This window comes from Ammospiza caudacuta, chromosome 5 (genome assembly GCF_027887145.1).
Source record: "Ammospiza caudacuta isolate bAmmCau1 chromosome 5, bAmmCau1.pri, whole genome shotgun sequence".
In the NCBI taxonomy this organism is placed as follows: Eukaryota; Metazoa; Chordata; class Aves; order Passeriformes; family Passerellidae; genus Ammospiza; species Ammospiza caudacuta.
The window spans coordinates 63,303,949-63,323,448 of record NC_080597.1 but is presented as its reverse complement, the minus strand read 5'-3'; the positions used below and the strand labels follow the sequence as shown (position 1 = coordinate 63,323,448).

Sequence of the window (19,500 nt, the reverse complement as noted above, 5' to 3'; positions counted from 1 at the left end):
TGGGCAGAGAGAAGTTCAAGTAAATACTGTGGTCTGGAATTTTAAATGTTTGCCTATTATCCCATAGCTTTCTGTATTTTTTTTAATAGAATACTTCTAAAGTCTTACAGCTTTTTCTGTTAGCCAGAAATTTTTGTGGTTTTTTTCTTCATTGAATCTTATATTCAGCCTCATGCCATTGCTACCAAAGGTATAGAATAAATGTAATTAATTTCTCTCTCCCTCTGCTGGCCTTGAAGCTGTGCAGAATAAATCTGTCCAGTACCTTCCAAGTACCCACACCTGCAACTGCTCTGGGGAAATTGGGTCTTTTGGGGACTAAGGAGAACACTTTATCTCCAATATCCAGACCTGAGTAATGGCATTTCTGAAATAACCTCTCAATAAAAATGGAAGCTTTTAGAAAGGAAACAAGAGTGATATTTTGTGGTAACTTTTGAGTACATTCAGGTGCAGCCAATCTGTCAGTACATTTCACACCAGTAGTAGACACTGTATAAAAGTGATTTCATTTTTTGCTTGGGCTTCCTGATAATCCTCTTTGTAGTACAGTGCAGAAAAACAGAACTGAAATGATCATATTGTTCAAAAATAATTGAAATAATACAAGCTTGCTTGAAACTAAGGTACAAATCTGCTATGCCTGGCAACATTGTCTTGATAGCAATCACTTAAGAACTATTATGTATTCTTTTGTTGTTGTCTTGTTTTTTTTTGAAGCTGGACCTGTGATCTGCAGAATGCTAACATACCCTCCAACTCGAAGAGCCTTAATTGTGGGTTGTGGTCTGCAGATGTTTCAACAACTGTCAGGGATTAACACCGTCATGTATGTATTTCCCAATTGCTTCTTTTTATAAGGAATTAGAAAAAAAAATCAATCAGACTATTAGCAGTTATAACAACAGATGGTCTTCTGGACAAAGTCTGAAAAGTGAAAAATTGATGTGAGCTGGAATGCTGGTTTGAAATCCAGATGTTGGGATACTTGGCAACACAGTAAATTGGTACAAGAGTATGTTGATGTAGGGGTAAACTTGCCATTTTTATAGACATGAGAATACAAACTGTGTTCTGACAGATGCATTATTGTGTTAGGGTTTATGGTCAAGGCTATGTATTTCTGGATAAGAAAGCACATTTATGGTTTGAATGTGTGTGCAAATACAACCCAGCAAGGTGAGGGTTAGATTAACTGTGTTAATGAGGTGGACCATTACTGTGAAGTGCTAAAGAATGCTGAGGAAAGAAACATTTCCTGCTTTTATATGGTTTTGTTATGTGTATGAAGACTCAGTAAATGTGGAAGTAAAGAATAATGTATTGGGTTTTCTGACAAGCTGTCAGCTCATCACAGGAGTAGCTCTTGACAAATGTGCAATGGGCAAGACCTTGTTTAAGATGAAATTATTGTTGGGCTGCCCTACATGACTAATCATAATGAATATGGTTGGCATATTGTTTTAAGAGCAAGTATAAAATATGTTGCCATAACATTTTAAAGAGAAAACTATGCCTAAGGGAGCATGCATGTTAGGAAATTGTTAAATGAAACAGCTTAAAGGATAAGGCTTTTAGTGGTATCAAGAGTTACCATATTAAATGTTAGAGTAAACACTGCCATCTGTCATACTGGAAGAAAAAATGCCCCAGACTCAGTATCATTAAACTGCACAGGAGGGAAATCTGTAACAGGTAAAGAAAGACTTCATAAAGTAGGAATTGTAAGCCAGTGTGGGAAACACTTGGACACAAAACTGGTAAGTTACGTGTGAAAGCCAGAAGAAAGGCGCAGAAAGAGATTTGATAAATTTTTTAGACACATCAGAAGCAAGAAACCTTAGGGTCTCCAGGCCCAGAAAGGATCAAGACTTTTGGGAGTACACTAGCAGAAGAGAAGTGTTTAGCGCCAAATATCACACTTTTTGCGTTCATGTTAATAATACAGGGCATATGAAGCATTTTGCACTAGTGCCTACTTAAGATGTTACAGGTGGTCTGCTTGACACTCAAGTATTAGGGGAAAACATCTAGAGCAAGCTGATTAAAAATAAATTAATCAGGATACACTCAACAGGTCTCGAGTAATTTGCATCTGTAATCACTGAGTTTGGAAATGTAGCATAATTTACAAGAAGCTATAGCCAAAAAAGTTTTATTTTGGTCTCTATAAAAATGAATTAAAACTTCATAGAATCAAATAAGATGTGTTAATAAATATGAAAAATGAACATGTACACATACAACATAAAACAACAAAGAGGAGCCAACATGATTGTTGTAGACAGATTATAGCTTGTTTGGATGTGAGTTCATGGTTGTGTTAGAACTGTAAATCCCACATGAATTAACCATCTTAAGCAACCATGAAGCAGCAGCCAAAGTTTCTTGAAGAAATCATATAGTCATAAGAGTGAGAAGTCCTGTCACGTAAATAACTATTTAAGATAGGAGAAAAAAGGATGAGAATAGAAGATCAGTTATCACAAACCAAGAATAGACTCCTACAATGATCTATATGAAGATCTTTGCTGCTTTAATAAATCTGTGAAAGCAGCTAAACAACAAAGCAGCAGCTTATATTCATACAGCATCCACGATATAAAGATCCCCCAAATCTGTGAGCATGAACAGTTGTGGGAAGATAATGCAAGATAAAAAATTAGTGGAATGGCAAGTGCATTAACTATACAATGTTATTCAATAATGCCTGCAGGAGGGAACTGGTTAACTAACATGCATGGCAGTCTAAATTGTTGTTACTCAAAAAAAAGGGCTTGCAATTGCATTTCTGTTCTATATAAACATCATGATGACATCCATGGCCCATCTGGAATATTACAAACAATTGCCGATGTCCTTTCTTTTAATAAGAGCAAACCAGGTTATGTGTGGGGAAAGAGATACCTGTGTTTGAACAAGATTATTTGAACTCTGCAGCTTGGAAAAAGAAATGAGGTCAGAAGAAATACAAGAGGTATATAAAGCTACTAATGTTATGGAGAGGATGGGGAGAGCATGATTATTCATAATTTCTTCTAACACATTTTGGGACTCCTAGCTCTTACCCAGCAGTAGGTTTAAAATAAGCATTTTTTCATGCAACACATAATTACATATTGGAACTCATTGCCACAGGATGTTACAGATGCCAAATGTAGAAATACATTTAGAAGTTAATTAGGGAAACTTACATAATAAACATTATTAAAATGTTATGAAATGTGGTATGCATGCAATCTCTGGCCAAGGACAGTCATTCTCACAGTATGGTTCATAATACTTTGGGATGCCCTATTAGGCTAGAACAAAAAATTGACAGTTCACTAGGCTTGTGACACTGGTAGGTTGACTTTGTTTATTTTAAACTTACTATGTTTTAAAATCTCAAACTGCTTTCTGTGTAGGAGGTTTTACAAATAGTTTGGAATTGACCTAATTTACTTGTGGATGTGTAGGAGGACAGAATTACAACTATAAAACGTGGTTGAATCTTAGCTTTAAAATAATAAAATGCCTATAATAAACACATGAAGGCACTGTTGTTAAAGGGCTGGATTGTCAACCATTTGCAATATCCAGTCTGTTTTAATATTCCATTATAACTAAATTTTTAGTTATCAGGTATGCAAGACAAACATTCTCCTGTGAAAGGACATTTTTTCAAATACAAGTAAGCAGCTGTCTGTTGATGGGTTGCTTACATAAAAATTGGTAAATGCCTTTTAATGCTGTAATTAGATGGTACCTTAAGGAACTGTCAGGTTGTGTTAACTCTCTAAGCACTAGTTTTCTCTTCATAATGTTTAGTTGTGCCATTTTGGGATTGCAGTTCTCTTGCAGCATGAAAGCAGGCATTGGTTATGGTTGGAGGGTCCAGTATTGTGTGGACTTTCCTTCAGTGGTTTCTCAAAAATAGACATGACAGGTATTTTGACAGTGGATGTTCACTGTACCTTTGGTGCTACTGTAAATCCTTGTTTGTTGGCCCTTTTTAGGCCATAGAAGAAGAGGCTGATGACCCCAACTTGCAGTTGCCTTATCACTGAAGGGGTATCAGGGACAGAGAAGGTGGTAGAGACTCCATCATCAGAAGGCATGAAAAAACACTTTATTATTAGAAATCATAGTTCTTACAGAAACAATGGTGGTCTTAAGACCTGTTTGGCTTTTACCAATCTTCTCTCACACTATTGGTGAATTATGAATAGCACACTCTGGAGAATCATATCTATAAACAATGGTTACAGAAAGGGAGATAATAATTGTTTGAATTCTTCTAAGTTTCTTACAGCTCCTCACAGCTTCCCAGGACTTTCCTGGGACAGTTATGTCTCTCTCTGTTCAGAAGATATGTGAATACCACATTGCCTGGCTTTCTGTGGCAGAGAATTTGGCCTCTGGTTGCCCTCTGAACAATTAACTTAACAGGGCAGCATCTATGACAAGCGTTAACTTGTTCTAATCTTCTGGCTTGAGAGTTTCTGCTCTTTCTGCTATAAAATAATTTGTTTAATCTTGTATTTTACTGCAAGAAAAGTGAGGCCATCAGAGTGAATTTGTGTGTGTCTGAAAAGCTCATTTAAACTCCCATAATCAAATCACAAAGGGACATGAAAACATAAAAAATGCCACAGTTGTAGAATGATTTAATACTTGCCCAGTATATGCTTTACTGAGTAATTAATCAATTTTAGAAAAGAAAAGATTGAAGCAAAAATTATAGGTGTTAGAGGAAATTTTCAGAGGTCTAAAAATAGTCACTGAGTGTACCCATAGAAGAAGAAATGCTAAAAAGCAAAAATTACCTGCAAGAAATACAGGGAGATAACAATAAAAATCTAGAGCTTCCATGCTTAATAATTCAGTAATCTGGTGTAAATTCTCTGGTTAAAAACTGAATATCAGTAGTGGAGCCAGTGAGAGCAATGAAGTCCATGTGTAGTTGGAGTTCTCTTGAGGATGGGGCGAGGAAAACCAGAAGAATTGCTGTAAGAATTGTTGAAGGCTGTGCTCAGCACTTTTTATTGTGTAATAAACTGATCTAGTTTTTGCACAGAAATAGTTTCATATCATATTTGAATCACATTTTTTTATATGCATGAATGTGTATAAAACCAGCCAAGAGGAACCAGAAGCTCATCAGGAACAGGATGTTACTGAATGGGTGAGAACAGTATGTGGAGCAACCTCTGCATTGAGGAGGTAGATCTAAAAGAGAAGCAAAATGCAAAAATAGGCTAAGGAGGTTGTGGCTGTCACAGGAAAAAAATCTAGCATGATAAATTTAGTCAGCAAAAGAATAAAGCTCAGTGACCTATTACTTTGATTCCTTTTTTTCCCCCTAAGAACAAGGTATCACTGCTGCCTGATGCAGTGCCTGATGCAGAACAAATATTTCCTTTTTGTCATGGCTTTCACCAGCTTAACTGACCTGTTAAAGTCATTCCATTTTAGACAAGCATCTCTCACACTGGTGTGAGCAGGTCTGAAATGGTTTAACTTTTCAGTTTCTTATCATTCTAGTGTTTTCTCATCTTGAAAACAGAAGCTCATTGTTTCAAGACTGGAGCCCAAGTCTGGTTGGCAGGAGACTGAGAAAGGCCTTGTGAAGGAAGTTATTCCAGGGGAGTGGTTATTACAAATCAGTTTTTTAATAGTAATATATCCCAGAATTTGGTTAAATCTGTGAAGTTAAGATATTTTCAAGCCCAAAGCTGCCCATAGTTAAAACCTGGGGGAAGAGGACCATTTTGAGGTAAAAAAAAAAATAAATTGAAGTTCCATTTTTGGAGGGTGGGAGGAAGAGGGGTCTTAAAGGGTTTGAACTGTTTCACATTGTATAGTGATAACCATCAATGGATGTTTTATCTCTGTGCTCATGTTCCTGCAGAACCAGGATTTCTGAAAACATTTCTGGTAATGTGCAGCCTCATGGCAGTTAAAATACTTCCAAACCATGGGGAAGAAAGATTTTGGAAAAGAATCCCAAGCTCTCTTGAATAGTAGGGAGTAATTTAGCCATAATTGGAGGGAGTTCAGTATTGTCTGGACAGAATTGCTTGCAGGTGGTGTGACCTACACTGGAGACTCTGCTGCTCTTTGAGAGGCTTTTTGTGTGTTCCCAAAGGCTGCTTGTGTCCTCAAGACTATAAATCTGAGATAAGATTGAAGAGACAGCTGCATCATCTTGATAATTCTTACTCTCACAATACTTTAAGGGGATGTGATGAAAGCCAGACTAAATACTTTGTTCTGCAGTTGAAACACTAAGTTTGATGTGGTGCTAATTTTGTAATTTGCCATTATCTTTTCACATTGAGTTAGCAAAGCTTTCTGCAGCAGAAAAGTGGTATAATGTGTCAACAGGGAGAGCATATGGCCTTCAGCATTTCTGCTAAGCTATTTTGCAGGTGTATATGATCTGTTAGTCCTATTTAATAAAGTGGTTTTTTATTTCTGAGATATCTTTGCACCTCCTAGAAGTTAAGTGAATCCACATATAAAATGTATTGCTGCTTGGATTTGGTCCTCAGATGCTTTTGAGCTCTAACAGTGTTGCTTTTTTAATTTATGCAAGCAAATGAAAGAACCAGAAAATGAATGATAAAAAGAATCATCTTTTTTCAGCTGGCAAGAAATAAGAAGGGGAATAAAATACTATATGGAGAAGGAGAAAAGCTCAGAATAATGAGTGGAAAAAGAAGCCGGATAATAGAAGAAAAATACAAAAGAAGATACAAGAGGAGGTTATGTAACAAGTAGAAATTTAGGGTTTGAAGACCAGAATATTAGAAAAATTAATACAAAAAGTATAAAATATAAATTGTACTGAATGTGAATGAGAGACTGCAAGAAAATAGGAGTGGGACTGGGAAAGAAGTCAGGATACTTCTGGAGTTGAATAGAGCCCAGAGAGGAGTTTAATGAAAAGCCCTTTTCCTGGCAGGTTTAATTGCCAGCTCTGTTGTGCAGCAGCTTCAGAGCTGACACCTGCAAGCTGCAGCCTCAGAACCAGCCTGGTACTTCTGCTTAACAGGAGTGTGCAGCTGAATCCCCAGAGGGGTGGGCAAAGTCAAGACTCAGAAACTCATCTTTAAATTCCAGTTTTTTAACTTCTTTAAAATGAAATACTGAAGAGGGAACATTGGACAATATCTGACATATCTGACTGCAGATAAACTTTTCATTTTTAAAGATCATTGAATAAATACATTGAATAAATATTTTGTGAATTACTGCACAAGTAGTAGCAACCTCCTCCACTCTTTCAGCATATAGATTTATAGCTCTATAATAAATTAGAATTAATTTATTATAGAATAATAATATTCTCTATTATTATAGAATATAATGACATTCTATATTATTCAGCAGCAATATAGAGATTTATAAGTAATGACTGAATGTATTTACAGGTTATGACAGATTTATAGTGAATAAACTGGTCATTGAAATGAGGTTTTCCTAGAGCATTGGTTGTTGTTTTGAATATTGGAAAATAGTTGTTGAGATCTGTAAACAAAGTTCTACTGGCTAAAAGTAATGGTGATTCACATTTTTCTTGTGATTTGTATTCAGGCATTGACTTTCAAGGTTGTATAAGTTTTTATTGTGTTCTCTGGCTGTGCATTTTAAAACAAAATCCAGAAAGTAGCTTACTGTATTAGGAACAACCGATCAGACAAAACAAAATCCCAATCTGGCACAATGCTAAATGTCATCCAAGTAGCCCAGCAGTTACTGAAGGAGATTACCTTTTATTGTACTCTTGATTTAAATTCAAACTGGGCACAGTAACTCCCAAGCAGATTGCCATGTGACATTTATTTTTGGATGGCCAGGAACTTGTCACCTCAGTTTTTCTTGAGTATTCTCAGACCCAACTGGGCTTTAAGTCTGCCTAAAGGAGGCACTATTGCATTAATGTTCTTTCCAGATACAAACTTTGTAGAATTGTCAGGATAATTGGGAAGATTTGGTAATTGACAAGTCAAGTTTTCTCTGATCACTCCATGACATTAAGGCTGCTGCCTGGTTAGGTTTTCATCCTTCAGTATTTTGTTGTGGGTACTGTCCAGTTTATATCTTTCTTTTAGTTTTCGCATTTTCCTCTTAGGCTTTAGGAGCTGTTTAATAAAACAAAAAGAATTTCTATGTTGAACATCCACTTGCTTTTGAGATAATAATCCATTAGAGATTTTGTTGGTAGGTTTTCATAAATTCTTTCAATAACATTTTTTTGAGAAGTGACCCTTCATTTTACCATTTTAGCCTTCATTCATATTGCAAGATGTTTTACGTAGTGCTGTGTGCAAACTCATCATGTAAAATACTTCAGTGGCACATAGATGCTTTTTATATAGACTGCAGGTATTTTTGGAAGAACAACTAAACCAAAGTCTAGTCTAGTCAAACACACTAGGTGAGGTAGGTGTCCCATTGCACCAACTGTCTCTGTTGTATGTGTTATACAGAAATAATGGGATTAACTTATAACAACTCTTGAGAGGAATAAATTGTAGTTGATCAGCAAAATAATTTCATATTACTCAACTGTAAAACATTCTAAACGAGAGTTTATGGAAACTGCTTATATCAGTCTCACAGTACTTGAAAAGGAAAATGAAATTCTGACTCAGTCTGTTTGAAAGTTCTGCATTTTCAGCAACCACTTTTCCATAGGCAGTGTACTGGTATCACAGCTGAGCTTGTTTCTTTTAAAGTAGAGTGCATTGAAAATAAAATATATTAAAAAATCCCCAACTTCAAACATCTGATGGCCACTAAGTTGTACACATTGGACACAAGTTTGTGTATAAACAGGCTCATACAGTATTTTTCCAAGCCCTGTAACATAGGTGATGGAGATGATGATGATTATCATTATTAAATTATTATTAAATTTTAATTACTTTTCCCCCAGTTAAATGGCAGATCTGAACTGAACAAATTGTTTGTGAAAATCTGTTCATTAAGTGTGAAAAATTATCACACAACCTATAGCAGTGACTTTGGAACTGTGACCCAGGACAAACTCAGGTTTGGAGGTGGAAGTACAGAGCCTTAGGCTGGGCAGAAGCAGTTCTTGTCAGCAGCTGAGATGCTGGTTGTGTGAATAACAAGAAATGTGAAATTCCCTTTCATCACTTGCTCTCAGCAAGAGCCCTGGGCAGTATTTACAGCAGCTGTGACTTGGCAGAGCCAATCCCTTCCATCCCCTCTTTGTTTGCCTGCACCTCTCCATCAGTGCAGGGCAGCGAGGAGCCCACACACAGTTTCTCTGGACCTTGATGTTCTTCCTTCTTCTCAATCATTAGTAAACGCTGATGTGAGAAGGGAATACCACCTAGTAAGGGGAGTGTGCCTTAGTCAATCTGCTAGGAAGTGGCTGAAACATAAATCTGTTGATGACAGGATGCCAGTGGCTTCATCCATTAAAGAAAACCAAACCAGCCAACACAAGATCAGCTGGTTAAGGAACCCTGCAGCAGGCCTGAGAGGAAATAAATGCCTCTTTTGTTCCACAGGCAGGATGCAGTGCAGGTGGTGGTGACTTGGTGTTGAGAGTCACAGAGAGGGATGGGAAGAGAAAACAGCTGGGTCAGTCTGCTGGGCAGCCAGTATGGCTCCACAGCTGTGCAGGAGCTCTGAGCAGTATTTAGGGCTTAGCCTTCGTTCTGGTTTTGTACTTAGCCACAAGCTGCACAACTGAGTGACCTGGGTGGAGGCAGGCTGCAGAAGGCAGTTCAGTAAACTTGAACATTTTTTTAGGCAGTCATATTGCTGAAGTTTCTGTATCATTTACTGTGTTTTAAAAAGAACTCCTATGTTTTAAAATTTTTGTTTAAAAATTGAAGTGTTTTTCTTAAATATTCTTGTGTGTGCTTATAGGGTGGCTTGCAAACCCTGAAAAACTTATGGGTTTAATGATTTAGCTCCAAAGGCTGTATTTTCAGTTGAAATTATTGTGAGAGCATAGTTTGGATACAAGTAAGGAATGCATCTGTATTAAAAACAAGTCACCTGTGTGTCAGCATTGCTAGCAATAAATCCACACTATGCCAAATTTCCACTAAAAATCAAAAATTAAATCAAAGCCATTTTCTTCTGTAGCTTAAAAGTTAGTTTAAGAGTATAGATTTATAATTTGCCATAAAGCAAAGGAGTTAAAAGTTGAAATTTGATTTGGCCAATGCCATACATCTATCTTCAAGATTCCTTCATAGGAATGCCATTTCTCTGTGCATTTTGTGTTCTTATTCCTTTTGAATAGAAAAGGAAAAATCACAGCTTTATGCCATTTAAAACTAAAAAAGAAAGATGCAAAACAAGGCAGTGAATCATGATGGAGTAGTTAACTGGATTAAAGCTGTAAAATACACATCTTGCTTAAGCTGCTTGCCTTGTTGATCAAACTAACCAGAGATTTTGGAAGATGGTTTTTACAGGTACATCTTCACTCTAACTGTTGGAGATCAAAGGATAGGTAATTCAGATAAAAAAGTTTTGAAGGTTTATTGGAAGATCAAGGAAGTATTTCAAGCTGCTATGTAATGGGACTAATGGGATGAAATGAAGGAAAATGTAGAATGATTATTGGAACACAGTTCAGTGCTTAGAAGTGCTATATTGAGTGTCTCGAGGGAAGTAGGAAACAATTGTAGTTTCTAATTGCTTAAACTGTTACAACAGTAGAGAAATATTGGAAATAACATACTTGGGCAGTTTGGTGTTGAGATTAGTAGACATACAAAGCAGATTAATGTAAGTTTATATGTAAAGACTAATTTCCTTTATATTAAACGTTTATAGCCCACATCTTCTGATAATTCTCATAATCTAACCATTTGTTGTTAAAAAAGTAGAAAACCAAACACAGCCCCCACCTAAAACCTAAACTTAAAAAATCCTAGACTGCTGGAAACATTAAATGATATTGAGGTGGATTTATTTGCATTATCATTTTTGTCAGGTTGAAAAACAAACAATGAAGAACCTTCTGAATTTGCACAGGAGGCAGGTTCAGGGTGTTGATGTGAGGCATTGTAAGGGGCTCTTAACCATAGGCTCTCATTCTGTTTGGAAGCAGATTTTTTTTTCATTTCATAAATCTTGTAAGTATTACTGGTTTTCCTTATTTGTCTGGTGCTGAACATCTGCTTAGTTGTGGGAGTTTTGTGTTGCTTGGGTTTTTTCACCCCAAATTTGGACCTTAAAATCCATGACTGGAAGAATGACCATATGAAATATTTTCCTTATTTACTGTCGTTTTTTGAGTTCTATCCTGGATTACTGGTTAGAAGAATATATACTAAAGAACGGAATAGCATGAAAGTTAAGTAAATAAAAGTAAATCTCATGGTTTGCAAATGCAAATGGTTTGCCACAGTCTGGATCCATCTACCGATGGTTTGGTTAATCATTTTTCATATTATTTGTAGGTGTATTAAAAAGGATCTGAGTATTAACTGATACTTCAATTTCAAAAAAATAAAAATCTTCAACAAAACCCCAAGTTATATGCCTTTAATAAATTGGTATTTTTCAGTGTAATGCTTTCACAGAAGTAAATTCTTTGTAAATTTTGTGTTGACTGTTACTAATATAAAGGCTTGTAATAGCTTCATTTGGAAATCAAGGTTTATTTTTATGACATGTTCAAAAATGCATATTCAAAGAATTGCATAGGAGTTAACATACCAAATTACTGTAAAAGAAATCCTACTATCCATCTTGTCGTTTGGCATGTGTTTTATTTTAAATGTTGCCTGATCAGCAGAGACTAAGTGCACAAGTGCACAATTTTACCCCCAGTTCTTCATGAATGAAATCTGCGAAAAACCAGTCAGGAGGTTGGATATTTAGATGAAAACATTGTAAATCACCTCGGTCCTGCTGATTGTACTCTTTGTTTTACCTTACTGTGATTTTCTTAATGGAAAGTGATAGTATCTGTTCCTATAGTTCTTCAGGCTGTGAAAGCATATTGAAAGAGAGACTGTCACTTTGGAGAAATTTTTCCACATTTTTCTGCTTTTGATTTCTGCTCTCCCTTTTGCCTGTAATGAGTTCATAGCACTGTTTGATTTCTATCTGTTGCCTTAGTAATAACTTTCAGGTCACCAATCCAGCGTTAATTTCACTGCAGGGGCATGCAGGAGAAATTGTGTGAAAATGTCTTTGCCTTACATGTGATACATACACAGTGTAGCTGTTGAGTCAGATAAATGCATCTCATTCAATTTGTTCATATGTAAAGCCAAGTAATGAAATGAAGTCAGGGCCGTGATGCTGTTTTTAAATCATTCATGAATGATTGCTGGGGGAAGTTCCCTAAATAGCACTACTGGTTTGTTTGTTTTAATGTATTATTTGCCCAGACAGTTCTTGGAGTACAACAGGTCTCAACAGTTTTTCTTCTGTTGAACATTTCTAATAATTTTGTAAAAATTCCATTTTAATCCAACTGTTAATGTTTAATATGCATCATTCTGTTGAACTGTACATTTTTGTTATCTCTAGCATTTATTTTGAGATCACCTCAGGAAATCACATATCAACCAATGACCAATTTATTTTTTTTCTATAAAGCACAATAGAATAGTAAGGGGAGGGCTTGGTTTTTGCTGTAGGTTTGCTCCCTTGGCAAAACCTATAAGGCACATATTATTCAAATATTGGACTATATTTGTAGCAATAAGGAAGTGTCTTCCTCTTAGGTGAAAGACAGGGAATATAGAAATGTGAAACAATTCCAAGTTCACAATGTAATCAATCTTGAAAAGACTCAAAATTAAAGTGTAAAAGGTCACCTGGTTAGGTGCTGCCTGATACAGCAACATGAACAACCTCAGTGAAATATATTACTGATGGATTCAAACATAGAGTAAGAGATATGATGCCCTTTAGATCTGTTTGTTCACCTTTACTTTAAGGGCAGAGGAACCAGTTCTGTAAATTGGATTCTTTGGAGTCTGTCAATAAGAGTTAAGCTGCCACAGGCTAGTCAATATGCCTTGTGCCACAGATTGGAGACCCAAAAAAAAAAAAAGGTTGAAAGGTTATGTGGATTGCAAAGATTTGCTATAAATGAAAATAGTCCAGAAATGAACCGTGAATAAAACATGGTGCTATCTAAAAGTTAATCCAGACCTTGTTATTGGGAGCAGTCTGCAATAAGCAGAGAGATGGCTGTGGTGAAAATGGGCCTTACAGAAGGTGTGAAATGGAGCACAGTCACCAGATCAAAGGAAAATAAGAAATCACTGATGAGACTCTAAATTGCTCAGTGTGGTGAGAAAGAATAATGTCTGTAAGGCCAGTGAGGAGGAGAGTGGGATATCAGGAAGGGGAACTAAACAGCATTTGGGTTCTTATCTTTTGTGGGGGCTGGTTCTTTCCTGGAGAGTTTCCAGCCATCAGGTGGGGTCAGAGCTAGAGGGGTACAAATTGAGTCTAAGCCTCTGCAGGTGAGATGGTCTCACCTATGACTGCTTAAAATCTTTGGGAATTTTTTCTACAGAGTTCTGACAGGTCTGGGGGAATGATTCAGAGAATGATTTTAAAACATTTTAATGAAAGAATAAAATCCTTTTGTGATATTTTATTACTTTTTAATAGTCACTTGTATATTGCACTCGCCCAAAGCATGTTTAACAGACATCTTGAAAATAAGAAAAGAATGTGAGAGCAGATTATTATCAGCAACATTTCATGTGTTTCACAAGGGGAAATTGGAACAGGGATGTACTGGACTGCTGATTAAAACTTCTGGCTGCTAGAGGCCCCTTCCTCATGTAAACTTGAATCTTTTGGTCAGTTATGAGTGGAAGAGGCTTTTTTTTTTTTTCAGAAGAAAGATGGAGAATCCTGTTAGAAGCCAGAGAAGAAAACAAAAGCACAACAAAAATAAACAGTTAAGACAATTTGGGCTTTCTTACTCTACTCCCTCTTCTTATTTCCCCAGTTATAGAATTTCTATTGTATTTTTATCAACTGGGGAAGGAGAAGAGAAAGTGAGCAGCTAAAATTTTATGTTTTCAACTTCAGGTCTTGAAATAATAGATTTAAATGAAAGTACTGAAATTAGTTCTTGAAAACAGGAGTTGACAAAAGCTAAAGTCTTCTTTAGCTTTTGTTATCAAAGGAATACCTATTGCCCCTGCATGTTGGTGAGAGAGGGAAGCAGATGAAAGTACTGAAAAAAGTACTGAAGGACTTGTTGGTGCTGTAAGGAACATGAGGACATGTAAGGAAATAGGTAAGATCTCACTTAAACTTGGACCACTTTGGCTATTTTTAAAGAAATTTTTGAATGTTACCTTTTAAAACCTACTCTGTCCTACATATGAGCCCTTAAGGAAATGTGAGAACTGAAACTGTGTAACCACAATGTAATACAGATGGCCGATGAATTTTTTACAGATGAGATACAAACTGAAAGAAATCCTAGCGGTGCACTAAGCCAGCAGCTCTGTCCCATTTGCACAGGAATGAGGGAAGAAAGGGTAGTTTATCAAAATGAGAAGTGTAAATTATGCTTGTTAGTGATGGCACATTCCAGGAGTTTTAGATTTTTCAACCATCTTAATATTTGAGAACCAAATTTTGCTTCACATTGTGACACACGCCTGTAATGTCACTAATTTACAGTGGAAATAAAAGACAGGATGCAGTTCATATTTTTTCTGGTTCATGTAGAAATGGAGAATGACTTATTAGTGAAATGGAACAGCTCTCAAGGGAAAAATGTACTAATTCCAAATAATCTTTCTTTCTTTTCTATTTCATATAATAGTAGAGAAATTATGTGTAACACATTTATGGTTTGAATATTATCAAATATATTACAAACATATTACATCTATTGCAGTAATCCTCTCTATCTTATATGCCTTATTAGAGTTCTGAATAAGTAGTATTAGTGTGGGTTAGCTCATTGTATTTTTCAGGACATATAGTTCTATCTTAAATACTTTTATCTTACTGCAAATCCCAGTTTTTTATGACTCTTGTCACATTGTGGTAAACTAACTCAGACACTGCCATAATTCTGAACAGAGGCAGAATCAGGATGTATAAAAAAAACAACCACAAACCAACCCCCTTTCCTTCCCCTGTATATATATGTATGTGTGTATATATGTATATGGATATCACAATTGACCTGGAACACGGACTCTGCAAGATACTGGTCAAGTCTTTACAGGTATTTGTATCTCACTATATATTGATTTATCATATTTGTTAGCTTTAACCGGCTAGAAAATCATCTGAACACATGCCCATATTGCTAAATCCCTTCCCTCATGCAAACTTCAAGATGGCCACCTCCTCTTTAAGCATCTCTGAAGAGGATTCTACTGCCCAGCCATGTTTTCAGTTATGCTTGAGCAGCTCCAGTGGCTTTTCCTTGCATCAATGTAAGAGATGCCACCATCTCTGCAAACCCTTTAGGGCAGAAATGTCCATTAACCAGCCAATAAATATGGGTAAGCAGTTTGAGATTGTGGACTTGTGTCCAATTTTGGAAATCTTAATTCCCTTAATAGTGTAATAAGCTACTGCAGACAACTAGTATTGGAGGAAGACTAGCCAATGCTAGATTGGGAAATTTAAAAAAGGAAGTACAGAAAGAAGAAGAAAAACACATCAGCTGGGATGGATTGTGCTTTAAAATGTCCTGTAAAGCCACTGTTGGAAAAAGAAATTAATTAGAAGCTGGCTCAATTGCCCATCCTCTCAGCAAAATCTAAGAGCCCTGTCTAGGTTTTGCCTTTTGAAAACTGAACAAGCAGCTCTTGGTCAGCTGTGACAACACTTGAGCCCTCATTTCTATTATGTTTTATTAGGATATGCTGAAGCAAATGGTTTTGTAAAGAAAAAAGATGATGTTGTATAACTTTTTTCTTTTCTTTTGCAGCTTGCTCTAAGCTTGCTTGTTCTACTTTCTGTAAAAAAATTATTTATTTTCTTGTTTTTCTGCGGGAATGTTACTCCTGAGACTTACTCAGCCGAGGGACAGATGAAACCAGTAGATTCCTGCAAAGAACATGTTGTGTTGCCTCCAGTCCTTCTTACAATGACTTTAAAACCCTGCACTGTATGCTTGCAAGAAACTTTAAGCACATTTTCTAATTCAGACTTGCAACTTACTGCCCTTAAGTGACACATTTTAGCTTCCTGTAGTGTGTATATTACAATTGTGTTCACACAGAGACACGATTTCATACTTCTGAGTTTTTCTAACTCAGACAAGAGACTCATCTGGACTATTACCTTGGAAAGAAATTGTAGTTCAGCTTCTGTGCAGCTCTTGATGATGACTCAGGGGAGTCTGTCAGTGCTCTGAGTGCTATGTGCAGGGTCATGCAGGGTGGCTAGAGCAGTATGACTGTCACTGGCCTGGGCAGCTCCACACTCTCTCTTTCATCTTCTCTTCCAATATAAAGCTGATCTTTTCAATAAATCAACTTTTGGGTTTTTCTAACAACATAATCTTGCAGTGATTCCATGCTTGCTGCACTGGAAACCATCATGTACAGGAGCATTGAAGTATGTTTACCATACACCTTCTAAAATTTTTATTTTTGTGTGTCTTAGGTTCTGTGCATTGGCTTATTGCTTCTTGTTCTCTCTAAATAAAATTATAAAGAACCCATAAGCAACCAGTATTTATGACACCTCCCTAAGCTAGAAGTTCTCTGTAGAGAACCCATTTGGGGATTTATTCTGGTTTCATAAAAGACATTTTCCTTTCCTGACAGCAAAATTCTCTGTCTGGAACAAATTAACTGCCATTCAAGGACTAATCTCTTCCTCCATGGCAGAAATTTCTTGCTCTGTGGCACTGCTCTTCAGGCTGACTGCTGCAGTCACTGTCATAGAAACTCCCCAGAGGTTTCAGACCAGAATCACATCTGCTGCTTTGAGTCACAGCTTCATCCTATCTGGTGGGATTTCAGTGTTCATTAGACTAATTAATTATTAAGTGCAGCAATATGACATGGCTTGGCTGTTTTGTCATGTCAGTCAGCTTTCTCAAGAATTCACAGTATCAGCTATTTTCTGAATGTGTGGTTTTATGCAAGATTTTAAATAAGCAGCTTTCTCACCAAAGGCAGAAGTGCACTGCTGTCTGGTATAATCTTGCTTGAGCTGCACAGAGGTAGCTAAACCAGCAAAACCTGTATTTGTAAAAGGAAATATTCAGGCAGAAACCTCCCTGTAAGGGAGATCTTTACCTCTGTGAAATTTGAGATAGTATGAGGAGAGAGGAGCAAAAGCAGGAGAATGGGAGCAAAATGTAATGCTAAAATTGAGTTGCTTTCCTCAGTAAAGCAGAACAACACATAGCACTGAATCTGCTGCTGCTTCATTGTGACCCTTTGGTTTCCCCTCAGGTTATCCACCTCTGCTCAGGTACTTAGAGTGGTTTTCCAGCTTTTAAAGAAAAGCTGCTTTGTAATTCTTTTCAGGTTAAAAATACCTAATTATATTGTGTGCATAAGTAATTATTGTTCATATGTATTATTAATCTAATAACTGATAGCTGTTGTGGATGAGGGGGTTGAATGTACCCTCAGTAAACTCACAGATAACATCAGGTTGGGTGGGGATATTATCTGCTGGAGGGCAGGAAGGCTCTGAGGAGGTTCAGGCTGGACATCATGAGGGTGATACACTTGGAGACCACTGAGTATCTGAGTCAAATGGAACCCATTGATTGTAGTATGGCACTGTCTTCACTGAGGAAATCGGGGTGATCACAGTGATGGCCCACATAAAGGGCATAGGTTTACTGACTTTTGGAGATGATTTAACAGTGTGTGACCTGGTGGTGAGAAGGCATAGAGCAAATATTTATCTATCCATCAGGTTTTGACCCTGCAGTTTTCCAAACCCATGTTTTCTGTCCATTGTGCTTGAAGTCTGACTTGGCTGGGAGAGCGTGACCATTGCTTCAGGAGATGCCACCTTACCTGTGGGATCAGATTTCCCCAGCAGTGTTATGAAAGGCTTCTTCTGATTTCTAATCTTCTGGCAAGGTATCAGCCACCAAAGGGCAATGTGTCAAATAATAGTAGCCATAAAGGCTGCTTGCCCAACAATGTCAGCTAATTTTTTTTGTAAGTTATGCAGTAATTCATTTGGTGTTCTTGTGACACAGCTGTTGAGGAAGATTTCTTCCATGACATGTCTGCAGGTATATGTGAAGAACAATGAAGAGAGGCTACAAGGCACACTTATTTGCTGTGTGCATGCTATTACTTGATACATTTTAAATGTGAAATTTTTTTAATTTGGCAGCTCACATAGGTCTACCTGTCTATAGTATAGATAAGTATTATTTAAGATTTTTTTCAATGCATTTTTCATATATGTTGTCTCTATTTTTTTTCCATGTGTCCCCATGTGAGAACATGACTAGCAAAAGTTAACATTCTGTCAGTATTCCTTCTTCAGAAACTACCTTTGTATCATACACTTTTGCCTCTTCTCAAAACCGTGTAAGTTCTGTTTTTCTCTGGTCTCTGTTCTGTGGCCCTCTTTATGCCTGTAATAAATGCTGACAGCTCCCAGGCCAACAGTTATTTCCATCAAATGCAGACTGTTACGTCACTCAGATTTCTGAGTGCCAGTCTGAGATAAGGACTTGAATGAAAAGGCAGCTGGCATAAGGTTTGTGTCTGAAGAAAATGTTACTGTGTCTGCTAAGGCAACAGGAGCATCTAAGGCAAGAGCAGCCTTAACCTTCAGGGGGTGTCCAGATCTCCAGCATTCAAGGACAAAGCACATATCCTTTTGGCTTCTCTCAGTATTCCTAATAAAAATTGCTGTGAGAAGCTGAGAGATGGTGCTTGCTTCTTTCCAGCATGAAGATGCCGTGATGATCCGAGCTTTCAGCACCCTGAAGTAGGCTGCTCCAGTGTATTTTTATTAAGATCAATATGGTGAGTTTGGGCTTATTCCACATGCAGGTTTCTGCCAGCCAGAGGTGTCCCAGTGGACAGCACAGCTCACTGTAGCCACTGGGCCTAGGTGTAAAGAGCTTAAAAGCTTTAGGGGTTTTTTGTGCTTTGCTTGTTCTTTGTGAAAGACAGAGCTGACAGGTAGATAGGCTGTGCAGTTGTATAATTGACCACTCAGGGAAACTGATGTTTCCTTTCTCTGTAGTAGCAATCTTCCCAATGCCAGTTAGTGTTTCCCCAATCCAGGCCTCTCTCTTGTGTTATCTACTGTAAGCTCTCAACCTTTAATTTCCTTTTTCCTTGCAATACAAGTTCTCTTCCTGAATGTGGTTCTTTAAAAAAAGGCACTGTTCTCAAAGCAAAATCTTTGTGAGCAGTTCATGATGTCAATGTGCTGACGTGGTCTCAAGTCAGGAATTAATGGTGCTTCCTTATTATCTCATCTCTCCCCATCTGTCAGCATCCATTTGGGGTTTTTGCCTTGTGTTTGTATTGCAAGCTTTTTGGGAGAGGTGATTTAATTGTT

At 37.1% G+C, this 19,500-nt stretch overlaps 1 protein-coding gene across 1 annotated transcript in view; it reads left to right on the top strand.

The window, feature by feature from the left end:
- The window catches only part of SLC2A13 (solute carrier family 2 member 13), a 145,283-nt gene that overhangs the window by 66,141 nt on the left and 59,642 nt on the right, over nt 1–19,500 (top strand). Inside the window, exon 4 of the mRNA XM_058805531.1 lies at nt 721–829. Coding sequence (XP_058661514.1) covers nt 721–829 — 109 coding nt within the window. The remainder of the gene's footprint in view (nt 1–720; nt 830–19,500) is intronic.